The sequence below is a fragment of the Vulpes vulpes genome, chromosome 4 (assembly GCF_048418805.1).
Source record: "Vulpes vulpes isolate BD-2025 chromosome 4, VulVul3, whole genome shotgun sequence".
In the NCBI taxonomy this organism is placed as follows: domain Eukaryota; kingdom Metazoa; phylum Chordata; class Mammalia; order Carnivora; family Canidae; genus Vulpes; species Vulpes vulpes.
The window spans coordinates 123,485,894-123,506,741 of NC_132783.1; the positions used below are offsets into that span (position 1 = coordinate 123,485,894).

The following is a 20,848-nucleotide window of genomic DNA, read 5'->3' on the forward strand; positions in this document are numbered from 1 at the left end:
TGTGAGTTTCAGGATGTTTGCTTCCTCGGGCCGCGCGCGCGCACACACACACACACACACACACCCGCTAGCCCCGTGTCTCTCCGTCTCTTTGCATCGCTGTCCCTCTCTGTCCTCGTACGCGCAAGACATGCACCGGGGCTCTCGCAACACGCGCACATAAATGCCTGGGAGGGCTCCTGAGTTCAATGTCACGCTGGGCAGAAGTGGAGCACGAGTGCAGGGAGAGCGCGCGGGGTGCGGGCGGGGAGACTCCGTCTCCGGCCGGCAGAGGGCGGCCGAGGGGCGGCGCTGGCGCGCGAGGGCTGCGCGGAGCCTCGCCTCGCCTCGCGTCGCCTCGCCTCGCCTCGCCTCGCCTCGCCTCGCCTCGCTCGGGCAGCCCCAGCCCAGCCCCAGCCCAGCCCAGCCCCAGCCCAGCCCCAGCCGCGGCGGAGCCCGGAGCGCAGCCGCTGAGGGCAGCGGCGGCGGCGCGAGCGAGGCGCGCAGGGAGCCGCGGCGCGGGCGGGAAGCAGGAGCCGCCGCCGCCGCCGCCGCCGCCGCCGCCGCGACGGGCAGCGGGGCTCGCCGGCAGCCGGCCCGGGCCCCCGCCAGCGCCCCCGCCAGCGCCCCCGCCAGCGCCCCCGCCCGCGCCCGCGCCCCCCGCGCCCGCGCCCCCCGGGCCCCGAGCCCCCCGAGCCCCCCGCGCCGGGCGGCCGGCGAGTCTGGAGCCCGCGCCGTCGCCGGCCGCGTCGCCCGGGCATGGAAGCCGGCGGCAAGCCCAACTCCTCGTCCGGCAGCCGGGACGATGGCAGCAGCGCCTTCCCCGGCAAGGCGCCCGCGACGGGCGCGGGGCCGGCGGCGGCCGAGAAGCGCCTGGGCACCCCTCCGGGCGGCGGGGCGGGCGCGAAGGAGCACGGCAACTCGGTGTGCTTCAAGGTGGACGGCGGCGGCGGCGGCGGCGCGGGCGAGGAGCCGGCCGGGGGCTTCGAGGACGCCGAGGGCCCCCGGCGGCAGTACGGCTTCATGCAGAGGCAGTTCACCTCCATGCTGCAGCCCGGGGTCAACAAATTCTCCCTCCGCATGTTCGGGAGCCAGAAGGCGGTGGAGAAGGAGCAGGAAAGGGTTAAAACTGCAGGCTTCTGGATTATCCACCCTTACAGCGATTTCAGGTGAGCGCTCCCCGGGGGGCGGGGGCGCCCCTGCATCCCTCCCTCCCTCCCTCCCTCCCTCGCTCCCTCCTCCCGGGGCGCGCCCTCCAGCAGCGCTTCCCCGCGCCTGGGAGGGGGCGCCCCGGGGCCGCGGAGGGAGGGCGCGCCGGGCGGCCGGCGCTCGGGCCCATCCTGGCTCCCGTCTTCAACTAGTTTCCGCCGAGGAGGAGGAGGAGGAGGAGGAGGAGGAGGAGGGTGGTGGTGGCTGGGGGGGCGGTGATGGGGAGCTCCTGTTGCCCGGGAATCCCAGGGAGGCTCGCCTCCCGCGCCTCGGGAACTTTGGGGACACACACACCGGGGAAGAAGTCCACGGCGACCTCCAGGTGGGAGGAGGCGAAGTCGTCGTGCCGGGAAAACTTTTACTTCGGAGATGGGGAGTGTAAGGAAGCGGCCAGAAACTCGTCCCCGGGGGAGCGGGCCCTGGGCGAGCGGGAGGCAAAGGCGCTCCCGGGCTCCCGGGCTCCCGGGCTTGCGGAGAGAGGATGGGGCGCGCGGAGACGGTGACTCAAGTCCTGGCCCTTCCAGCCGCTTCCCGCCCCTGGGGAATGTTAATCTTTTTTTTGTGTGTTTTTTTTTTTTTTTTCATCGTCTGCTTATAGGCACTGGGCATCCATCCTCAGTGCATTTCTTCAGAATAGTGGCTGGCAGCCTGCGGAAGGGCAGTGTGCGCTTGGATGGGCCCCGGCTTGAGATCTGAGCGGGGCAGGGCGGCCAGGTTGGGCAGCAGCGGGGCAGGGAGCTTGGAGTTCCCGAAACGGAGGCGGGGGCGGGGCGGGCGGGGGCGGGGGCGGGGGCGGGGGAGGGGGAGGGGCGAGGGTGGCTTCCAGAGCCCCCTCCCCTAGCCCAGGGACACCCTTTTCTTGACCTTGACTACAGGTCTGTTTCAGAAATCTCTTTCCCCGTCTCCCCGGCTGGGGAACCAGGGCAGAGGGAGCTGTCAGCCGGCAGGGAGACCGCTTCTTCGGAGCATTAGAATTAAGACGTTTCCCCACCTTATTTGTCGCCCAAGCATTCATTCGGTTATAAGCACGTTTAGAGATTATCAAATGAAGGTCGCGAAGCAGATCCTCTTATTAGCGTGCGCACGCCCGGCAGGCAGCTCCCGGAAGGCTGGGCTCCCCCCCCCCGTGTGCAAGGAGAAAACTCAGGGTGGCGTTTATTATTTATTTATTATTTCACTGAACTCTTTCGAAGAGGAACCGGTGGAAGGAGTCTGTGTGCAAACTGTGCAGTTTCAATGGGCGTCTATGAAACAGCACACAGACAGGGCAGTAAGAAGCAGCGCTGCTTTGAGTTACTTAAGGGACGTGGCCATCGGCTCTTTGCCTTGGCAGGAGCTGTCCACAGTCCTGAATGGCTTCAGCTGTGGGAGACGCAAACTCCTGCCGCACAAAGCTTTGGAGTTACTGTCTTCACCCTCTTTGGAGTTTATAATATTGTCTCAGAAATCAGTAGCCCCTATTATTTATGCATAGAGAGAATGGAATTTAGGAAGTGCATCCTTTTAAGGTTCTTATTTGAAGAAAAAAAAAATGTTACAAAGTCCAAAGGAAGACTTGTAAAATCTCATGACGTTTATAGTCCCTGGCAAATTAAGAGTTGGACCTGCAGTGATGTTTACATTGAGAGGATCCACTAAATAATCAACCTGATGTTTACATTGGGAGGATCTACTAAGTCATCAACCATGTTTCCTTCATCAGGAAGATGAAGCAAACCTATAAGTGACCTTGTTTTAAGGTGTCTTAGATTGTCATGTTCTTTAGAATTTTAAAGGTTAAAATCAAATGTGGAATATTATCTCTACCTCAGTCCTTGGTGGAAATATGTTACAACCTATTACCTTTTCATCATGAAAAAAAGTTTACACGGAAACACCCTTTAATAACAAAAGCAAGCATGGTGTTTCCAGAAATATATGTAGTTCGCAATTCACATGCGAATAAAATGCTACACTTTATTTAATTTTACTTCAAGTAAGTGAGCGTTCTTGATTACTTCTGATACTTTTAATTCTTGAACATGTGAAAAGAAATTACACTTTTCAAAATGGTGACACATACTAAATAATTAAACTTTCACACCTACTGGATGAAAACATTCCTGCCTTTCAGGAATTGGAATAATGTACCGGTATCTTTTGAATTAATGAAATTCATAAAATTCGAGATTCTCCACAGTTTCTCAAGTGAGTCATCTGAGACAAAATATGTCTTTTAAAAACAACAAAAAATGTCACTAAATAAGAAATTAACTGAAATCAGATGATGGTTTATTTTTATCATACATTTCAAAGAAATAAAAAATGATGAAGAAGTGAGGTAATACTCGAAGCAAACTCAAGCGTGGAGTAGTTTGCAATATTTGGTTTTCTCACGCATAACTGGAAAAAGGAAATGACAGACATAAATTAAACTATCACTAGGTTTAGGTTTTAGCTGGAAGGTATCTGAAAAAGGTAGATTTTAAAACTCATAATTACAATATATACCAGTTTTCTAAAACAAAAAAACTAAAGAAGTAATCATTTGCCTATTTATTTGCATATATGAAGGTATTTAAATATTATTATATCATTAATATTTTATATGATCTTACTTAATACCAATAGAAGATTTCTCAAAACCTGTTACATGTTAGGATAATGTAGTGACAAAAGCAGAAACAAGAAAGACAAAATTCTGGCAGTACTTTTTTTCCCTAAAGGAAAAGCAATATGGGAATAATCTCTAACATAATAGAAATGTTCTGGTTACGATGTGTTCACCTCAGGCTCCTTCCTGCAGAAGACAGTTTAAGGGCAGGGTTTTGCCATGATTCCTATAACACCTAACTTAGGTTCAGTTATAATTTAGCCACAGAGAAAGTGACACTTAAGAATAGATTTCCATGGAGGGTTGTGGGAATACTGGAAATAAGGGGTTTTTCTTTGTTGTTGTTGTTGTTTTTGATACTTGATACTTCCATAAACTTTAGCATGGCCAAGGAAATTTACTCACTCTGCTTTTTGGTCAGCCCCATACCGCTGAATGTAGTGTAAGCCTGCTACTCCAGGGCATGTCAGGATTTTGACACTGTGCTGATGATCTAGTATCTCTTTTCCGGGTGACTTCCAAGGCAAGTCCCTTTCCACTTCCCTCTAGTGGCCGGGCTGTGCTCCCACTGCGACTCCTGCAGAACTAGCTAGGTGCTTCTCTCAGCCACCAGCCCCAGAGAGCTATTGCTGTGTCTGGCAGGTAGTTTTCTTCTACCTCCGGTGTAAGTAGGGCAGAAGCTCTGTATTTCCCTTCTTTCTCAGGGGAGGATGATGTTAGAAATCTTCAGGGACTAAAGAAGAGTCAACTATCAAATACGCCCAATACTGTTAGAAATAACCGGGTAGCAGGGAAAGGGACATGTGATGATGGAAGCAGAGATCACAGTGATGTCCCAGGAGCCAAGGAAGGCATTCAGTGTCTGAAAGCTGGAAAAGGCATGGAGTGGATTCTCCCCTAGAGCCTCCTGAAGGAACATAGCCTTTGATTTTATTCTCATAAGACTTGATTTTGTTTTGTTTTTTAGAAATAATTGGGTGGGAGCTAGAGAGTTTAGTAAAGAAATTCTTATGTTTTTGTTTATATCATGGTATGTCATCACCCAAACTAGGAAAAAAATAGTTCCTTAAAAAGTAAAATTACACCGAGCTTTGTGTAGTGAGGCTATGGTCTCAGTCTTACTGAGTTTCATGTGCACAACACACACACACAAACAAGTAAGTATCTGATTAGGAAGTTAAGTGTGATTTTTTGAGATCACTAACAGTGATTATATATTTGTTAGCTAAAATTTTACTTTATATTTATTTAATAAAAAATTGACACTGACCTAGCATTGTGCTCTCAGAGTCAATCCATAGTTACGATACTATCATTCAAGTGGATTGGAAGAGTAGAGTACTTTTGCAGATGGTTTTTATTATGTGCATAATTTACCTTGAAAGAATTTATCACCGGACTCTTTGTCATTTCAAGGATTCTGATATTATTTTTCTGGATCAAGCTTATATAAGGGCTCTTTTATAGATAATGCTCCCATTTCATATATATCATCAGCCAATATCTTGCCTCTGGTAAAGGAGGAGATTTGATATTTTGACTTGTTATTTCTTTCACTGCTTTTCATCAATTAGTGTGAATAACTGTACGAAAAGCTTATTGTGTCATAAGTACATAAGGACTCTAGAGACAGGAGTCACTTCCTGAAGATGTTGCCATTTCTGGTCTTGCATCCCTGCCTCGTGCTGCAGCCATTAATAGTAGTGATGTCAGAGATCACTGATGTGTTCATTAGTGAAGGGAGGCTTCACCCATTTTCACACAGTAAGTTAGAGAGAAACCTTTGTTTCCAGGAGCTTCTCCTGAAAAAACAATTCAACCTTCTGGGCTTTAAGGACTAATTAGCCTACTGTTATGTATCTTTGTGCTGAATGCAGTCTGTACTCTCCCAGCAATGCTCCTCTATTTGCTTTCCATATCAACATCCAAAATTTACCTTAAGAATTTATTTTCTATTAGGTGAACTTTTTAATAGCTTGTAAATTCAATTAAGTTTTTCTTTTTTAAATTTATTTATTCATTCATTCATTCATTCATTCATTCGAGACACAGAGGCAGAGACACAGGCAGAGGGTGAAGCAGGCTCCCCAGGGGGAGCCTGATGTGGGACTCGATCCCAGGATCCTGGGATCGTGAGCTAAAGGCAGATGCTGAACCCACTGAGCCACCCAGGTTCTCCTCAATTAACTTTCCCTTAGTGGCTTTAGGCCTGATTAAAGTGATATTATTTGAAATATTTGGAAGTATGAATTTATTCTATTATTTTTCTTAGTATACATGTAAGTTATAAAGCTAAATTTTATTTCACTATTTCATTACATTTGGTAGATATGACAGTGATACTGTACTACTAAAATGTTACAAGAGGTTTTGCATTTTTGTCTGAGCAACTTTCCCTTTAAACCTAGTTTTGGGGACTGTACAAATTGAGTCTTTGGGCAGATGCATTTTTACCAATTCACATTTAATTATGTAGACTTATATTTATGAACTTGGATGTTGATGGGTAATGCAAATAATGCATTGGAACAATATATTACTTATTATCCAGAGCTCATTTGACAAAATATAATCAAACTATATCTACTTGGTCTAAAACCACAAACCAAAACAACACCAATCCCAAAAGGCAATTTTTAAAAAATACTTTATTTTTATTTATTCATGAGAAACACAGAGAGGAGAGAGAAAGAGAGTCAGAGACACAGGCAGAAGGAGAAGCAGGCTCCATGCAGGGAACATGACTGACATGGGACTCGATCCCGGGTCCTCAGGATCATGGCCCGGGCTGAAGGCGGCGCTAAACTGCTGAACCACCCGGGCTGCCCTCCAAAAGGCAATTTAAGTAGTATTTGTAATTCTGCGTTATTCCACTCAATGAACTTATATCCCAAAGTGAGTAAGAGACAAGCAAAATATATCTGATGTGATGTTCATGTGAACATTTTGCCGTTCTAACTGTAATTGTTTTATTTAGCAGATAATTTACTTCAGTACTTAGAGACAATGATTGGGCTAGGGGTGAGGAATTTCAAATACAGTTTCTTGTAATTACAGTACAAATTATGGTAAACCATAGCACTACATAAAGAATACTGAACATTTTCTGAATCTGTGACAAATTTCCATTTTATCATTTTCTATAAAGAAGTAACAAACTATGAATTAAGCTGACACTATATATTTTAGCAGCAGAGGTGGTGGTAATGAAGAAAAAATCTGCTTACTCTAGGAAAAAGAGACTATTTTTACTTATACTAAGTACTTTTCTTCTACAAATCGTTTTCATTGTAAAGGCACCTTGATGTACAACTTACCGTTATTTTTCCAGAGAAAGAAAAATCAAGGGACTATGGTGATGCTTCCTGGTGAATTATGGAATAATCTGTGTTTTTGCACAATAAACCATCTTTGTTCTATTAATTCTCTGTATTGTGTGTGTGTGTGTGTGTGTGTGTGTATGTTGTGCATGTGGGTAGAAACTATCCAAGGGACATCTGTATATGATTATGCACATAAGCATGTATATTGACATTGATTATTTTTGAGTTGAACACTTATCTGACACATTTCACCCAAGTGTGAATGACAAAAATTGATGTGATAACTCTTTTCAAGTTTGTTAGTTAATTTCCCCATAATATTCTTGAACCAGGGCAGCCCACATGGCTCAACGGTTTAGCGCTGCCTTTGGCCCAGGGTGTGATCCAGGAGACCTGGAATCAAGTCCCACGTCTGGCTCCCGGCATGGAGCCTGCTTTTCCCTCTGCCTGTGTCTCTGCCTCTCTCTCTCTCTCACTTTCTCTCTCTCTCTCTCTCTCTCTCTGTCTCTCGTGGATAAATAAATAAAATCGTATATTTTAACCAATTCACCTAATAACTGACCATTTAAGTAGCAGAATTATATATGTTCTGGATTTACAATTGGATCATCTTATTTACATAGACCTATTTTTATTTTCAAGACATTAACTATAACTCTAAATTAGTAAGGCTAAGTACATGCAAACAGAGTTAGCAACTATTTACAAATTTTGTACATTCATGTTAAATAGTGCTGCAGTGGACATCTTTGTGCGTTACTCTTCATTATATTTTGGGCAGAGTTCGGGGAATGGAATTACTGACTATGAATATTTTACAGATTCTATCCATATCGACTTTACCAATTTAATACTGCCACCAGTTGAGACACTTTTAAAAATTATGAGTAATGTAGGTTTACCAGTGTGGTTGACATTTCTGTTTAGATGTGCATAAGCAGTGTTAGGACAGAAAGTCAAAACTATATTCTATTCATCATAGAGTGGGAAAAGTAATCTTAAAAAGCAGATAATATGATTTAATGTCTAATAATATCGTGCTGCTTATAACCCTTCAGAGGCTTCCCATTACTTTTAGAATACATTTGAGCTACAAGATATACATTTGAGCTACATCTATACAAGTTCTTGCATAATTTCAATTTATCTATGTAATCTTATCACCCACAGCTTGCTCCCTCACTGTTTTCTAGCCACTTGAGTCAATTTTAAGTTCCTACAGTAAGCTGAGTTCTCTCCTGTCCCGGAGATTTTGATGTGACACTTAAGCTCACTGCCTAAAATTCTCTTTTCACTTTTTGTCATTCTGCACCACAGCTAGCTTCTCCTTGTCACTTGGATTTCAGTTTAATCATTGTGATCACCTCAACCTCTACCATCTACTTAATTATTTGAGTCTCTAATTTCACTGGAATTTATAATTATATTTTATGCATGTCCCTTCACTAGAATATAAGTTCCATGACCTCTTCAATATTACCCAATTTTATATTCCTAATGCCATAAAAGTACACATAAGAGATTTTTTCTGCTTAAATTTTCTCAAATGCTCTATTTTTTAACATTTTTTGAGATATAATTCAGATACAATATAATTCTCATTTAATGTGTATGATTGATTTTTAATATAGTTCACATAGTTGTACAACCATTACCCAAATGAATTTTAGAAAATATTATCCAAGTAGGAACCCATTCCCATTAGCATTCATTTCTGTCTCCTCTTTCCCTCTCCCCTCATAGCTATAAGCAACCCCCTACTTTCTACTTTCTGTCTCTAGAGATTTTTTTTTTTTCTGGACATTTCGTTTCAATGGATTGATATGTAGTCTTCTGTTATTGGCTTACTTCAATTAGCATATTTTCAAGTTTCATTCATGTTGTAGCATATTTCAATACTTTCTCTTTTTTACTGAACACTTTCTCTTTTTTACTGAACAAATTTGTTAATCCATTCATCAGTTGCACATCTGCATTGTTTCTACCTTTTAGTTATTATGATTACTGCTGATATGAATATTCTTATACAATTTCATGAGCAGAGATGTATTTTCATTTCTCTTTGGATTGAAGTTACTGGGTCAACATGAAAGACTTTTAACAAATATTCAATAAATGGATAAAGAATTAATCTGCAACCAGGATGTACACACATTTAATCTTAGAGTTAGTAAATCCAGATAAGGAAAGCTCTTTCTTTCCCTATAGCAATACCTAGCATTCACTCCCCACTGCCACTTGCAAGGACTTGTCACAACTATTACATTTCTCTGCCCAGTATAGATGACTAAATGAAACTGCAGGGAGGTTAAGCAGCATGAACATGGTGACATAGATAGATTGAAAGAACTGGGCCAGGAATTCAGCCCTTCTGAATCTTAATTCTGTCACTCCATCTCTTTTACCTAAAAGGAAGCAAGGCTATTAAGATAAATAATTCTAACCTTCAGGGAAACATTATGGATTAAACCTAATTGTTTATTCTTCTTACCTCTTTAAACCATTCCAAAATAATATGAGAAAACACATAGATAAATAGATAAATAGAAGAAAGAGGAGAAAGCAGAGAATAAGAGATCTCAAAAACATTTTGGAAAATAGAAGACTAATGGAGAAATTATAAATTTCTGTAAATTACTTTTACAGTACTTCACCATTGAACCCCAGAAGTGTTTAGGACATGAAGTACTAGCTAAGAAACAGTCTTCAGGAACAACAGGATGAAACCAGGCAGATTAAATGAGGGTCTTCATAGTGAATACAGAACTTTCAGTCTTAACATTAGAATGCTTGGAGCCAGTTCAATTCTCCCCAAGCAGGAAACTGGAGAAAAATATATCCAAAGGGAGACATTTCAAGGCCTAAAAATTCTTATTCATTATCTAACAACTTTGCAGAAAGCCTCGCATATGTAGAGATTGTAATTACATTTTGTTATTCTATCATCTAATATGATATGTAAGCAAAAGGTTATGGGTCTTTTGAGAAAAGTCTCCATTGTAAGAGAGAAAGACTAAATCAAACAGCAAAAGAAAGTCCAGAGAACAGAGAGGCATTTGGGGTTAAGGGAAATTATAACATTATTAAAAATTTGTCTATGAATTATATCTTCAGGAAGATATTTTATGTATACAATAAGGAAAATATTTCTATGAAAAGAATAGCCAGAAAGTAAGAAAAAAATGCTCACGTGTAATAAGTTGGCATATAAAGTCTAGGAAATCTCTTAGAATTAGGGCAAAAAAAAAAAAAAGAATAGAAAATATAAACAAAATAAAGGATAATTCATAAGGTCAAAATCTAAAAAAAGAGTTTCAGAGTGAGAACAAAGTGTGAAAATGGATATATGGAATTAAGAGACTTATTTATTTATTTATTTATTTATTTATTTATTTATTTATTTTAACAGAGACATTTTAAACAAAATTTTCCAGATAGGAAGTGAAATGTCTTTTCTGAGAAATTCAGAGAGTGCTCACCATTAAGAAAGGAAAAGACCCTACCAAGGGTCCTTACACAGAAGCTTAAGAGCACAGCTGAGTCAGAAAAAAACAAACACCTCAACCTTTTCAAAGAGAAATTTACATATCAACATGTGGGAAAAATACTGGAAGTTAAACGATAATGTAATGTTCTACAAAATTCTGGGCTTTAGTTTCCTCAATTATAAAATGAGGAAAATAGTATATGTATCTTGTCAGGTTGTTGGAGTGATACATATTTTATGTTAATATTATAAATATTTTATAGTGTCTAGATGCATAGTGCTTAGAGATTATGCTGAATGCAATGTGTTAACTATTATTATAAAATTAAAATTGAAACAGAATTAAGGTGTGTGAACTATTTGAGAAAAGAAAATACTATCTTTATACATACTTAATAATCTTCAGAATTCTTTAAGGCAAATGTATCTCTGAGGGCAGGGCCATGTTAAGTGTTAGGCTGTTCTGTTTTCTTTTTATCTTAGAAGTCTGGGCAGCAGAAGCCCTGATGTATAATGGCAATTTTTGTGTGTGCTATGTGAAATAGATTCATTCGTGAAGCAATTAGCATCGGAAAACTTTTAATGGATCTTCTAACTGCAAAATTTTCCAGATATACTGTTATTATCTTCTAAGTCGGTATAGAATGCTATGGTATTGAACATTTAGAATAGCTTTTAGGGAAAATTCTAAAGGCATTGAGTTGCTTGTACTCCTTCCTGTTAATCTTTATTTTCATCAGAAAGTGGCATAGTTAAACCATTTGCGATCTTATTTCAAATCAGTTAGATTTTATATATGAGCCAAATAAGATGATTCATAACTTGCTAAATTCTTTCATTTTTTTATTGTCAAATTTAATAGTCTGTGAAAAATGGTTATTTGGAAATATAATTTAAGAAAGATGGCAAATTTGAAAGAATGATTTAAAGATTTTTTTACATCACTTTATAGCAGATGTCACTTATTACCCTTGCAGAATGTGTTAGCCTTGTTTTTTAAGGATAATATACCTTATTAAAAATTATACAGTCTTGGTTATTTGCGGTGAGCAGAGGCTGAAAAAATGAATACTGGATGTTATATTAGTGGTATGGATAGGGAAAATAGTATTCTTTATTTTTTCTATGGAAGAGTTATTCATTATTTAAATAATTATTTTTAAAAAAGGTTCTTTGTTCTGAGTAATACATATGGTATTTGTTTTGAATAATCATATAACTGAATTAGGCTGAAGATTAGAGGCAAATATGTTACCTGGGATTCAGATGTATTTTTTGATATATAAAAGAGCAGAGATATACGCTGACACCACCTAGTTATGGTTGTGCATGTATTCAATAATATAGATAACCCAAGAATTCCATTAGCTCTAATTATTGATTATACTAATCATTCATGCCTATCCATTGAGTGACTCTTAGGCTGTCAGGCTCATAAAATACTTTAAGAATCGAATGAAAGCTGCGGATCCTCTGTCCTAGAAAAGTGCATATATTCACAAAATTTTGTCTGTGACTTCAAGAGGTTTGTGGTTCCCTGCAAACGCATTTATTTTTGGACTCCAAGTTAATACTTCCTGAACTATCTAATGTTTTACACAGAAATACGATACTAAGTAGAATGGATGGACGATACCTGGAGACAGACTTTTGTTTGGACGAGCCATTTAAGAATTAGAACTGTAGCTAGAAAGACTTGTCTTGAGAGGTAGAGAAATCCCAACCAAGAAGTTTAGTTCTGAGGCTAGATACTTGGTCAGCAGGGATTTAATAGAGGTTTGTCTTTGATGAGTCAGTCAGCAGTAAGGCACAAAGGTATAGCTAGAAACATATTTGGAATGAGGGGACACTAAATATTTTGCAGATGCTGTTTACCTGTTTTAAAAAGCTGATTGAACCAACTGATAAATGATCAAAGTAATGGCAAAGTTCAGTAGGATGGATGATTATAAGATAAATATGTTAAAATATATTAATAAGTTTCCTATGTATTAACAACCACAATTGAAGATATATAATAGAAAAAGAATTACTGACTACAAAGCCAAAAATATAAACTATATACCCAAATTTAAAAATTTAAAAAAATTTAAAAATAAATCAATGTATAAAAGATGTTATAAAATATGTAGTATTAATCAATTAAAATAGTCGAATAAAGTCTGTTCTCATCAGTTTGCAGTAAAACTAAATCCAAAAACATTGAAATTTATAAAAGGTCAAAAAAACTGAAATCAGAGTTCCTAGAAAAATATTAATCAATTACTTAATAATGTTACCGTGGGGCAGAGCTTTCCAACATAGTACTCTGAAGACCTATCTGAAGGTCTATTTGACCCTTATAAAAAGTTCTTGAAAATGTATAAGCTAGTAAATTATCTTACAAAAAAGATATGACCTGTTCACAAATAGTTGGATACAAGGATGATCACTATAATATTTTTCATAATAGTAGAAAGATGTAAACAAATATAACTTGAGTAAAATTTCAACCTTGTCCAAAGCCCTGCTTATCATTTATTCCCCATATCTCTGCCCTGCCTTTTCTTCATAGAACTTAACACAATTTATTATATTACATGAAGTATTCCATTTATCTAATTTGATTATGATCTTTCCTCATCAATAATTAAGCCTCACTTAGGGGCTTAACTATAACCCTTATATAAAGCACTATATTCCCAAGCCTAGATCCATGCCTAGCATAAAGTAAATATGAGTGAATGAAGACATTTTAGCAACATTATCCTCAGTCTTGGTTTTTATACGCAAGTTTCAACAACCAGATGGCCTTTCTCCCTATATGTGCTATAAAAAATGGAATATTTTAATTTAATGTGGATAGCCTAACAAACATATACATGTATTGAGAAATAAAGTTTGAAGCTATTTAAAATAATATGCATACATACTTGTATTAATTCTGGTTACTGTAATTCTTGTTTTTATGTAGGTTTTAAAAAATTGGGGAATATATGTTGTGGGTATCTTGGGATGACTCTTGTTTTGCAGCCCCATAAATGCTATTTAAATGTCATTGCCTTTGGAATCAATGCTATCTTCATCAAAATAGAGCTGAAAATATCTCTCTTTGGGCAATGACATTAAGAAGGAATAACATTACTATTTTGTATGTATCATTTTTTTTTCTTTTGCCAAATTGCGTTTCCTTGGTATAACAGTGACGTATTGTGAGGGAATTGGAAACTAACACTTTTTCTATAGGTATAGTTAATAAAATATTGAATCAGTGTTTTGAAAGAAAATTACTTTGAACTTTGACTCTGTGGTAAGTAGGTTCTTTTATTGTGTTCACCAAGTTACAAAAAAAAAAAAAAAAAAATCCAACCAATTTTTTTCTGTATAAGCACAAAGTGATCCTTGTGTAATGTTCATGGAAAGGATATCATAGGTCTTGATAAAAGAAAATTGAAGTTGACATAATTTTTAAAAGGAAAAGGAACTTGAGTCTTAGAAGATAGTGGCAGCTTAGTTTTTGCACATAAAAAAAGAAGCAGATAGATGGCCAAACCCAAAACACGTGGGCAACATTTATAGCAAAACTATCACCATGAACCTAAAAAATAAATAGGTTGGGACAAACCTGCACACGCTGTAAGCCCTTTGTTTTTTTTGTTTTTGTTTTTGTTTTTGAACCTCCTTGTAGGTTGAAGGAAGGAAATAATGAGAATCAAGGTTATCTGCTAGATCAGAGAATAGGCAGGCCTCCTACCTAAACAATAGATACTTTCTGGAGAAGCAACCGAAACTGGGATAGGGGATTGGCACAGTCCAAGAGGAAGAAGTCTGCGGGAATTTCAAGAGGAAAAATGGCTGATCCCAGGACTGGGGCTGGAAGTATGTATTAAGGGCCTGAAACAACTTTACATACCAGATAATAAGGAAATTATCAATGACTACCACGGTATATAGAAAGGAATCAGGAGCCAATTCAAAGAAGCCAAGATGAATTTCAAAAAGGATGAGAATTTCAACAAATTCACTCAGCAAATGTTTACGTTTGAGTTCATAATGATACAAAAAAATGGTTAACCTCTGAAACTTACGAGGACTCAATTCCTTACCTTGAAACTTGGGTAAATAAACAAATCAAGTGTTTACCCTGCTTTGCCTATATTATCTGAACCAATGTGCAGCCAAATAGTAGATCAGGAAGGGTGTCTTTACAGATTGTTAAAGTTAATATGTGAAAAGGTAATGATATTATTAGAAAATCACCATTTTACCACTACCATTCAATTCATGCATCTAGATGTTGAGCATCAATGGCCATTAATAACAAGAGAGAGCAAAACCAAGAATTGCATTTTCTCGATTCAAGAGCACACACCACTCATAGTTTTGCCAAGGGAATGGAATCTCAGTTTCATCTAGCCTCTGGGTCCCGGTGCCAAACTCCAGGAAATACAGATGGCTAAGGGACATGCTGAATTTGGACCCTGAACATGTAATCAGCCAAATCCAGTGTTGGAGAATCGATGGGCCTGCCACCCAGGCTCTTCAGCAGATAAATAGTAAGAAAAAGAACGGGGTGGGGGGGAATTTGTAGATTATGAGACACTCTGAGAACGGAGGTTTGAGGCAGACTAAACTATGCAATTTAAGAATGCATAATTGTGATGAAACTATGTAAAGAAATTCAAGGGAGCAACTACTATGAAAGTCAACAGAACTATTATTTCAGAGGGCCCTAGGGAGCTGTGATTGGGATGGTACACATGGAAGGGCTTCCTGGAGGTGGTGGTGATAAAGTTCTACTTCTTGCCCTGGGTGGTGGTTTCAAGGATGTTTGATTTATAATAAATCACTGTTTTCTGTATCTGTTTATTTTACAATAAAAATAAGGAAACAATGGGGAAGAGATATTGATTTTCAAAAAGAAAGATCAGGCTATAATGAAAAAAAAGTGTAATATCACTATTTACCTTTCTGTTTTACTCATAGATCTGATTTGTATTTTAAGCAAAACCCTAAGTATGCTAAGGCAAAGCAACGTAATGCAACTTTATGGTGGGAAAATGACCCAGAATGATCTCAGAAAAGTCAGAACCCTAACTCTTCTAACTTGATTTGAGGAGATGTTCTATCCCTTTGAAGTCAGTCTGTAAAATTTGAGAAAACATTATCTGTCTCCTTAAGGATGTTGTGATAATAAGATACTATGTAAAAGGTGCTTGACACCTAGAGGATATTTAACAAAGGTTAAATTCCCCTTTTAGTTTCTCTTTATTATCCTTTTAAGTGATTGATATATAAGTACAAGTAAATAATAGTCTTTATCTAAAAGACATTGGATTATATTCATGAATTCACTCATTCAGTAAATATTTACTGAGTACTGAGTATGTTTTCAGGGAGCACTAGGTGCTTTAGATATGAGAAAAATGAAACTACCAGGAACGATCCTTCAGAGGCTGTTTGTCTAGTAAAGAAGACAGGCACGTGAAGATTTAACTTTTATTGGAGGGAAAGAATGCCAATAGGGAAAATAATTATACACCCATGCTATAATATTTAATTATCAGCTAAATTTTATAATTTTTTAGTATTTATTTCTGAGAATTTTGTTGCAAACCATCACAGATAGTCAATACTTTTGCTTTTTTTTGTAAAAAAAAAGAAATAATTGCTGGGGTAAAATTATCTCAGATATTCAACTGTTAAGTCTTTATTATTCTATTGTTACACTATTGTGATTCTAGAAAGCATAAAGTATTTTCAGGTTAATTTTTAAAGTCAGTCAAGAATTATTTCAGAATTGTGTGCTTAAAAAGTATAATAATCCATTAGAAAGTAGTAAAGGGATTTACATAGTCACTAAAATGTAGACTGCTACTATATCTCTTTTCTGTGTAAAATAAATCTAATGTATATTCCTTCTGTATCAACACATCATGTTGGAAAGAGAGAGAAAAGCTCTTAACCTACTTTCCTATCTTCAATTTTTAACTTTATCATGCTTGCTAATTGCCTGGGTGTCCTTTAACCATCTATTTCCATGATTCTTTCCCAGAGGCTTGGTTTAATTTTAAAAGTGCAGTGTATTCAGCCCTAATTATGTGAGAGCTCACTGCAGGCAAACAGCAAGAGATAGTAATGACCAAAATGTGTTCTTAAATCAGTGCGACAGATACCACAAGCACATCACTATAAACATTTAATGACTAGGAAATATAACCATGCAAGGTGATAGTTAGAAGTTAGTGATGTCTGGAAATAAAATTCCTTCCTAGAAACATAACTTCACTATGATTTTTAAATATACTTAGTTTTATAGTTTTACATTTTTATTTCTCTTATCAAGTATTTAAACAAGGTGATCACCACCCCCATTTTATTATCCATAAATAGACATGAGGTGGTTCTACTTTATCTGAGTTTGAATGAAGTTCACAAAATATGCAATCAGTGTGCCTGGAAATACTGTCCATTGTTTTCTTTGAAAAGCATGCTACTCTGCTGACGAAATGTCCATAATAAATAAGAATTTTAAGCATTTTTTATCACAGTTATTTTTACGTTGATGTAGTGAGGGAAATAATTAATGTTGAAATGTTTTAACTGGGCATAAATAGGACAAGCAACAGTCAGTGATTTATTCTACAGAGTCAAAATACAGGATTATCTGCTAAACTCTATGTGCCAGACACTATTTTATATGTCTTTATTTATATTATAGTACTGAATCCTTTGAGAAACCCTACAAGGTGTATTATTTATGATACATTACAGTCTAGAAAACCAGATTATGGAGCAGTTAGGTGGTCAGACAGCGTCCAAGTAGACAAGCTTGGATTTGAACCCAGGGATCTGGCTCAGAGCCCAGGATCTTAACGACTTGTCTCAGAGGAATTTAGTCATATCCTGACCCAATTGACTCAGTCTTTTTCTCTGACTTGATTAAAAAGTGTAGTGTTAGAATTTATATCTTTTCCTGGCTATAAGAATCTTAGTGATTTAGGTGATGATCTTGAGTGGGAAATGTTGCCCGATTAGCCAAATATTCACTGCATTTTTCTGAAAGCTCACTTTCAGTTCCCCATATTGGATTGAATTCTAGATGTAAAAACCTAACTATTACAAATCCTTATTTCTTTTTATAAAAAGCTAAATATTTGACAATAAAGAGTTAAGGGTAAATCTTGAGAATTGAAATTTTCTTATCCAGGCAGGTAGCTAATACAGAGATAAAACGATTAAGACTTTTTTATTGGCTCTACTTAAGTTTAATACTCCAGAAAACAGAAGAACTAGTGAAAACAATTCTGTTTCCTAAAAATACTTTTAATTTGCTTTTTTCTATCCTTTTAAATGATAGTGCTTACGTACTAAAATGAAGAGACTATTCAAATGAAAATAGCAATGAAGAGCTGTACTCATAATGAAGGCATTTGGATGTATATGGAAATAGAAGCTGTAAAACTTTACCTACAGATATTATTGAAAAAGATACAGCTATTACACAAAAAAGGTCGATGTTTACTACTAGGTTGCAGTCTACAACCATGTAAATATTATATATTAGATAGCTTATAAATTAGAATTCATTAGAATAATAATAGATTATTAAATTTTGAATCTACTGAAAAAAAGCAGCTAAGAAAGGCAAGAAACAGTGTGTAAGTTATATATGGCAGATGTTCAAGAAATTTACCCAAAACCATGGTCCTGTTGTACCTCTGAGATCATTCTCTCTGGTTTCTTGAGATCTGATAACAAGTTATTCCACCTATTGAAATCACTGTATCCAAAAACAATTATTTTACAACTTCCCATTACTTATTGGGACTATGAAGCTATAGAAATAATCTGAGGAACCCAAATCGCAAACAGAATGAAACGAAAACAAAAGCAGAGATAATGGAGAATTAAGGAAAATTTTGCTGAAACTTACCTGTTTAAAAATAGAGTTAATTTTAAACTCTTGGAAAAATGAGGTAAGTGATGTTCTAGTCTTCAAAATAAGAATTTTCTAATAATAATGGATAATTCAAAAGCGTAATTTGTCATTTATCTTCTCTAACTTAGGTAAATTTAAATTCTTTCTCTATAAGAAACACACTCAAAACACTTTAATTTAAATGACACAAAATGAAACAAACCTTTGGCTTTCAGTTATTTTTGATACTTTTATAATTTACTTTGTACTTTTACAGACTTTTGAAAAGAGGAATTTATATTCACTCTGTCTCCCTTGCTTATCATTATTCCTAAATCCTGAATTATCTGGCTTTCTATATGAACAAAACACTGAGGACAAAAAAATTAAAAACACAATCAATCAAATAATAAATCTTGTAAATGCCATTTAATCTCCTTGTTTCTAAATCTAGTAAACACTCTTCAGACTTGATTTAATTTGAACTCTTAATGACCTTTGACACTCCTTTTTGACTTCTCTGACCCTTCTCTTTTCTCATTATCGCTTAAATGTTATTGGTTCTCAAGGTCTAGCTTCTTCAAGGTCTTGTCTCTCCTAACTGTACATATTCTCCTAAGGAAGTGCAATCCATTACCATGCCTTGAACTGTCTCTGCCTATTCTAGTCCAGGACATATTCCTTAGCATCAGACCACATATCCAACTACCCCTTTGATATATTATGTCACCTTTGACCTTATGGCCAAATCTGCTCTCCAGCTTATGTTTCCTCAAGGACTGAGTGATTAATGATGGTACTTAACACTGAATCTCATTATTTTATGTTCCTACTTGTTTTTCACTGACATTCAACCTGTAGTGTATAGGCTTGCACGTGGCCATGTACACATGCGCATGTACACACACACACACCCATAGACACACACCCTACTTATCATGCCTTACTTATTATGCCTCCTAAATCTGTTACTTCTTTACCATCAATTTTTAGGTTTAGGTCCATTTTCTCTCTTACTTTTCTCTTATGATTCATCCATTGGCTTCTAGTATATAGTTCCACTTCTGTCTTTCAACCAATACCATATTGTTCCTACTATATTTTGCTTGTTTTTTAAACATACATTCAGTTGTCTTTCATGTGTCTCTACTTTTGTATGTTTTTTTTTTTAACTATTTGATATGTTTAAGAACAAGAGCAAAATTAAAAGCCAAATAGACAATTTTAGTTATCTATACTTTGGAGTTAGGAAGAGAAACAGTGTTGGGTTACAGAGTTAAGCTAGAGATAATAAAACAGAGCCAGGAAGTTTGGAATGGAATCCAAGAGGCAGGGCTCTGAGAAATTCTCTGAAATTCACAGCTATGCCATTCAATTCAATACAGATTTACTAATAACCTAGTACGAGCCAGTCACTAAGCTGGACCCAGAATAGAGCACTGAAAAAGGCAGGTGTCACTCCTCAATCTTAGGAGTTTATAATCTTGGGTGAAAGATGTGTTAAATGACTAATGATAGATGATCAGTGTTAACAAAGGAAGACCACAGGGTAATATATGGAAGGATTGAGCTAGGGGCTTAATCTAATCCAGGGGGTTAGGAAAAGCCTCTATGAAATGTGACAGTTGAATTTAGAATTCAAAGACAAGTAGGAATTAGGGAGGTAAACCACTAGTTTTAGGTATGAGTGAGGATAGAATGAAAAACCTGACACATGTCACTTGTGAAGAAGCAATTGCTGATAACATTTTTAGTTATTTTCTGCCACTATTAGTTGGGTAAAGAAGATAGATATGCTGATGATAGGTAATAGTTAAAAATAGTTAAAATTAATATTTAAAATTTAAAAAATAGTTAAAAGTACATCTCAGGGATCACACTGTATATTTACATATTCCCTTATGTAATGTGTCATCACAGCCTTTGTCCAATTTTTCCTCTGGCATGATTGTATGTAAGTATATTCCTATTCAAGGCATAGATGTCCCTCAAATTTTTCAGCGTATTAGTTACCATTCTTTTACTTTGCATTCTCTTGGAATTCAATTTTAGTTCATGTTCCATTATCTTGAGAGTGCATACATTTTCTGGTTATTTTAGCCATTCTATTCTTTCCGCTGTTTTCTCAAATTTTTCCCAGAGCATTTATGTCTTTTGCCTCTTTTAGTTTTATTCCCTCCCCTACTATGTACCTGAGTGTCCTGAAAGATATACTCCAAACATATCTTACTTTAACCATGGTGAATTTGTTTTTGTTTTTTTGTTTTTTTTTTTTTTTTTGCATGGTGAAATTGTCATTCTGATTTCACTATAGAGTAATAAAAATCAAAACAGTGCAATTATGTGCTTTATTTTAT

At 37.8% G+C, this 20,848-nt stretch overlaps 1 protein-coding gene across 1 annotated transcript in view; it reads left to right on the forward strand.

The window, feature by feature from the left end:
• Positions 1-655: 655 nt before the first annotated feature.
• Positions 656-20,848, forward strand: part of HCN1 (hyperpolarization activated cyclic nucleotide gated potassium channel 1) — a 379,863-nt gene continuing 359,670 nt past the window's right edge. Inside the window, exon 1 of the mRNA XM_026017046.2 lies at positions 656-1,148. Coding sequence (XP_025872831.2) covers positions 739-1,148 — 410 coding nt within the window. The 5' untranslated portion in view covers positions 656-738. The remainder of the gene's footprint in view (positions 1,149-20,848) is intronic.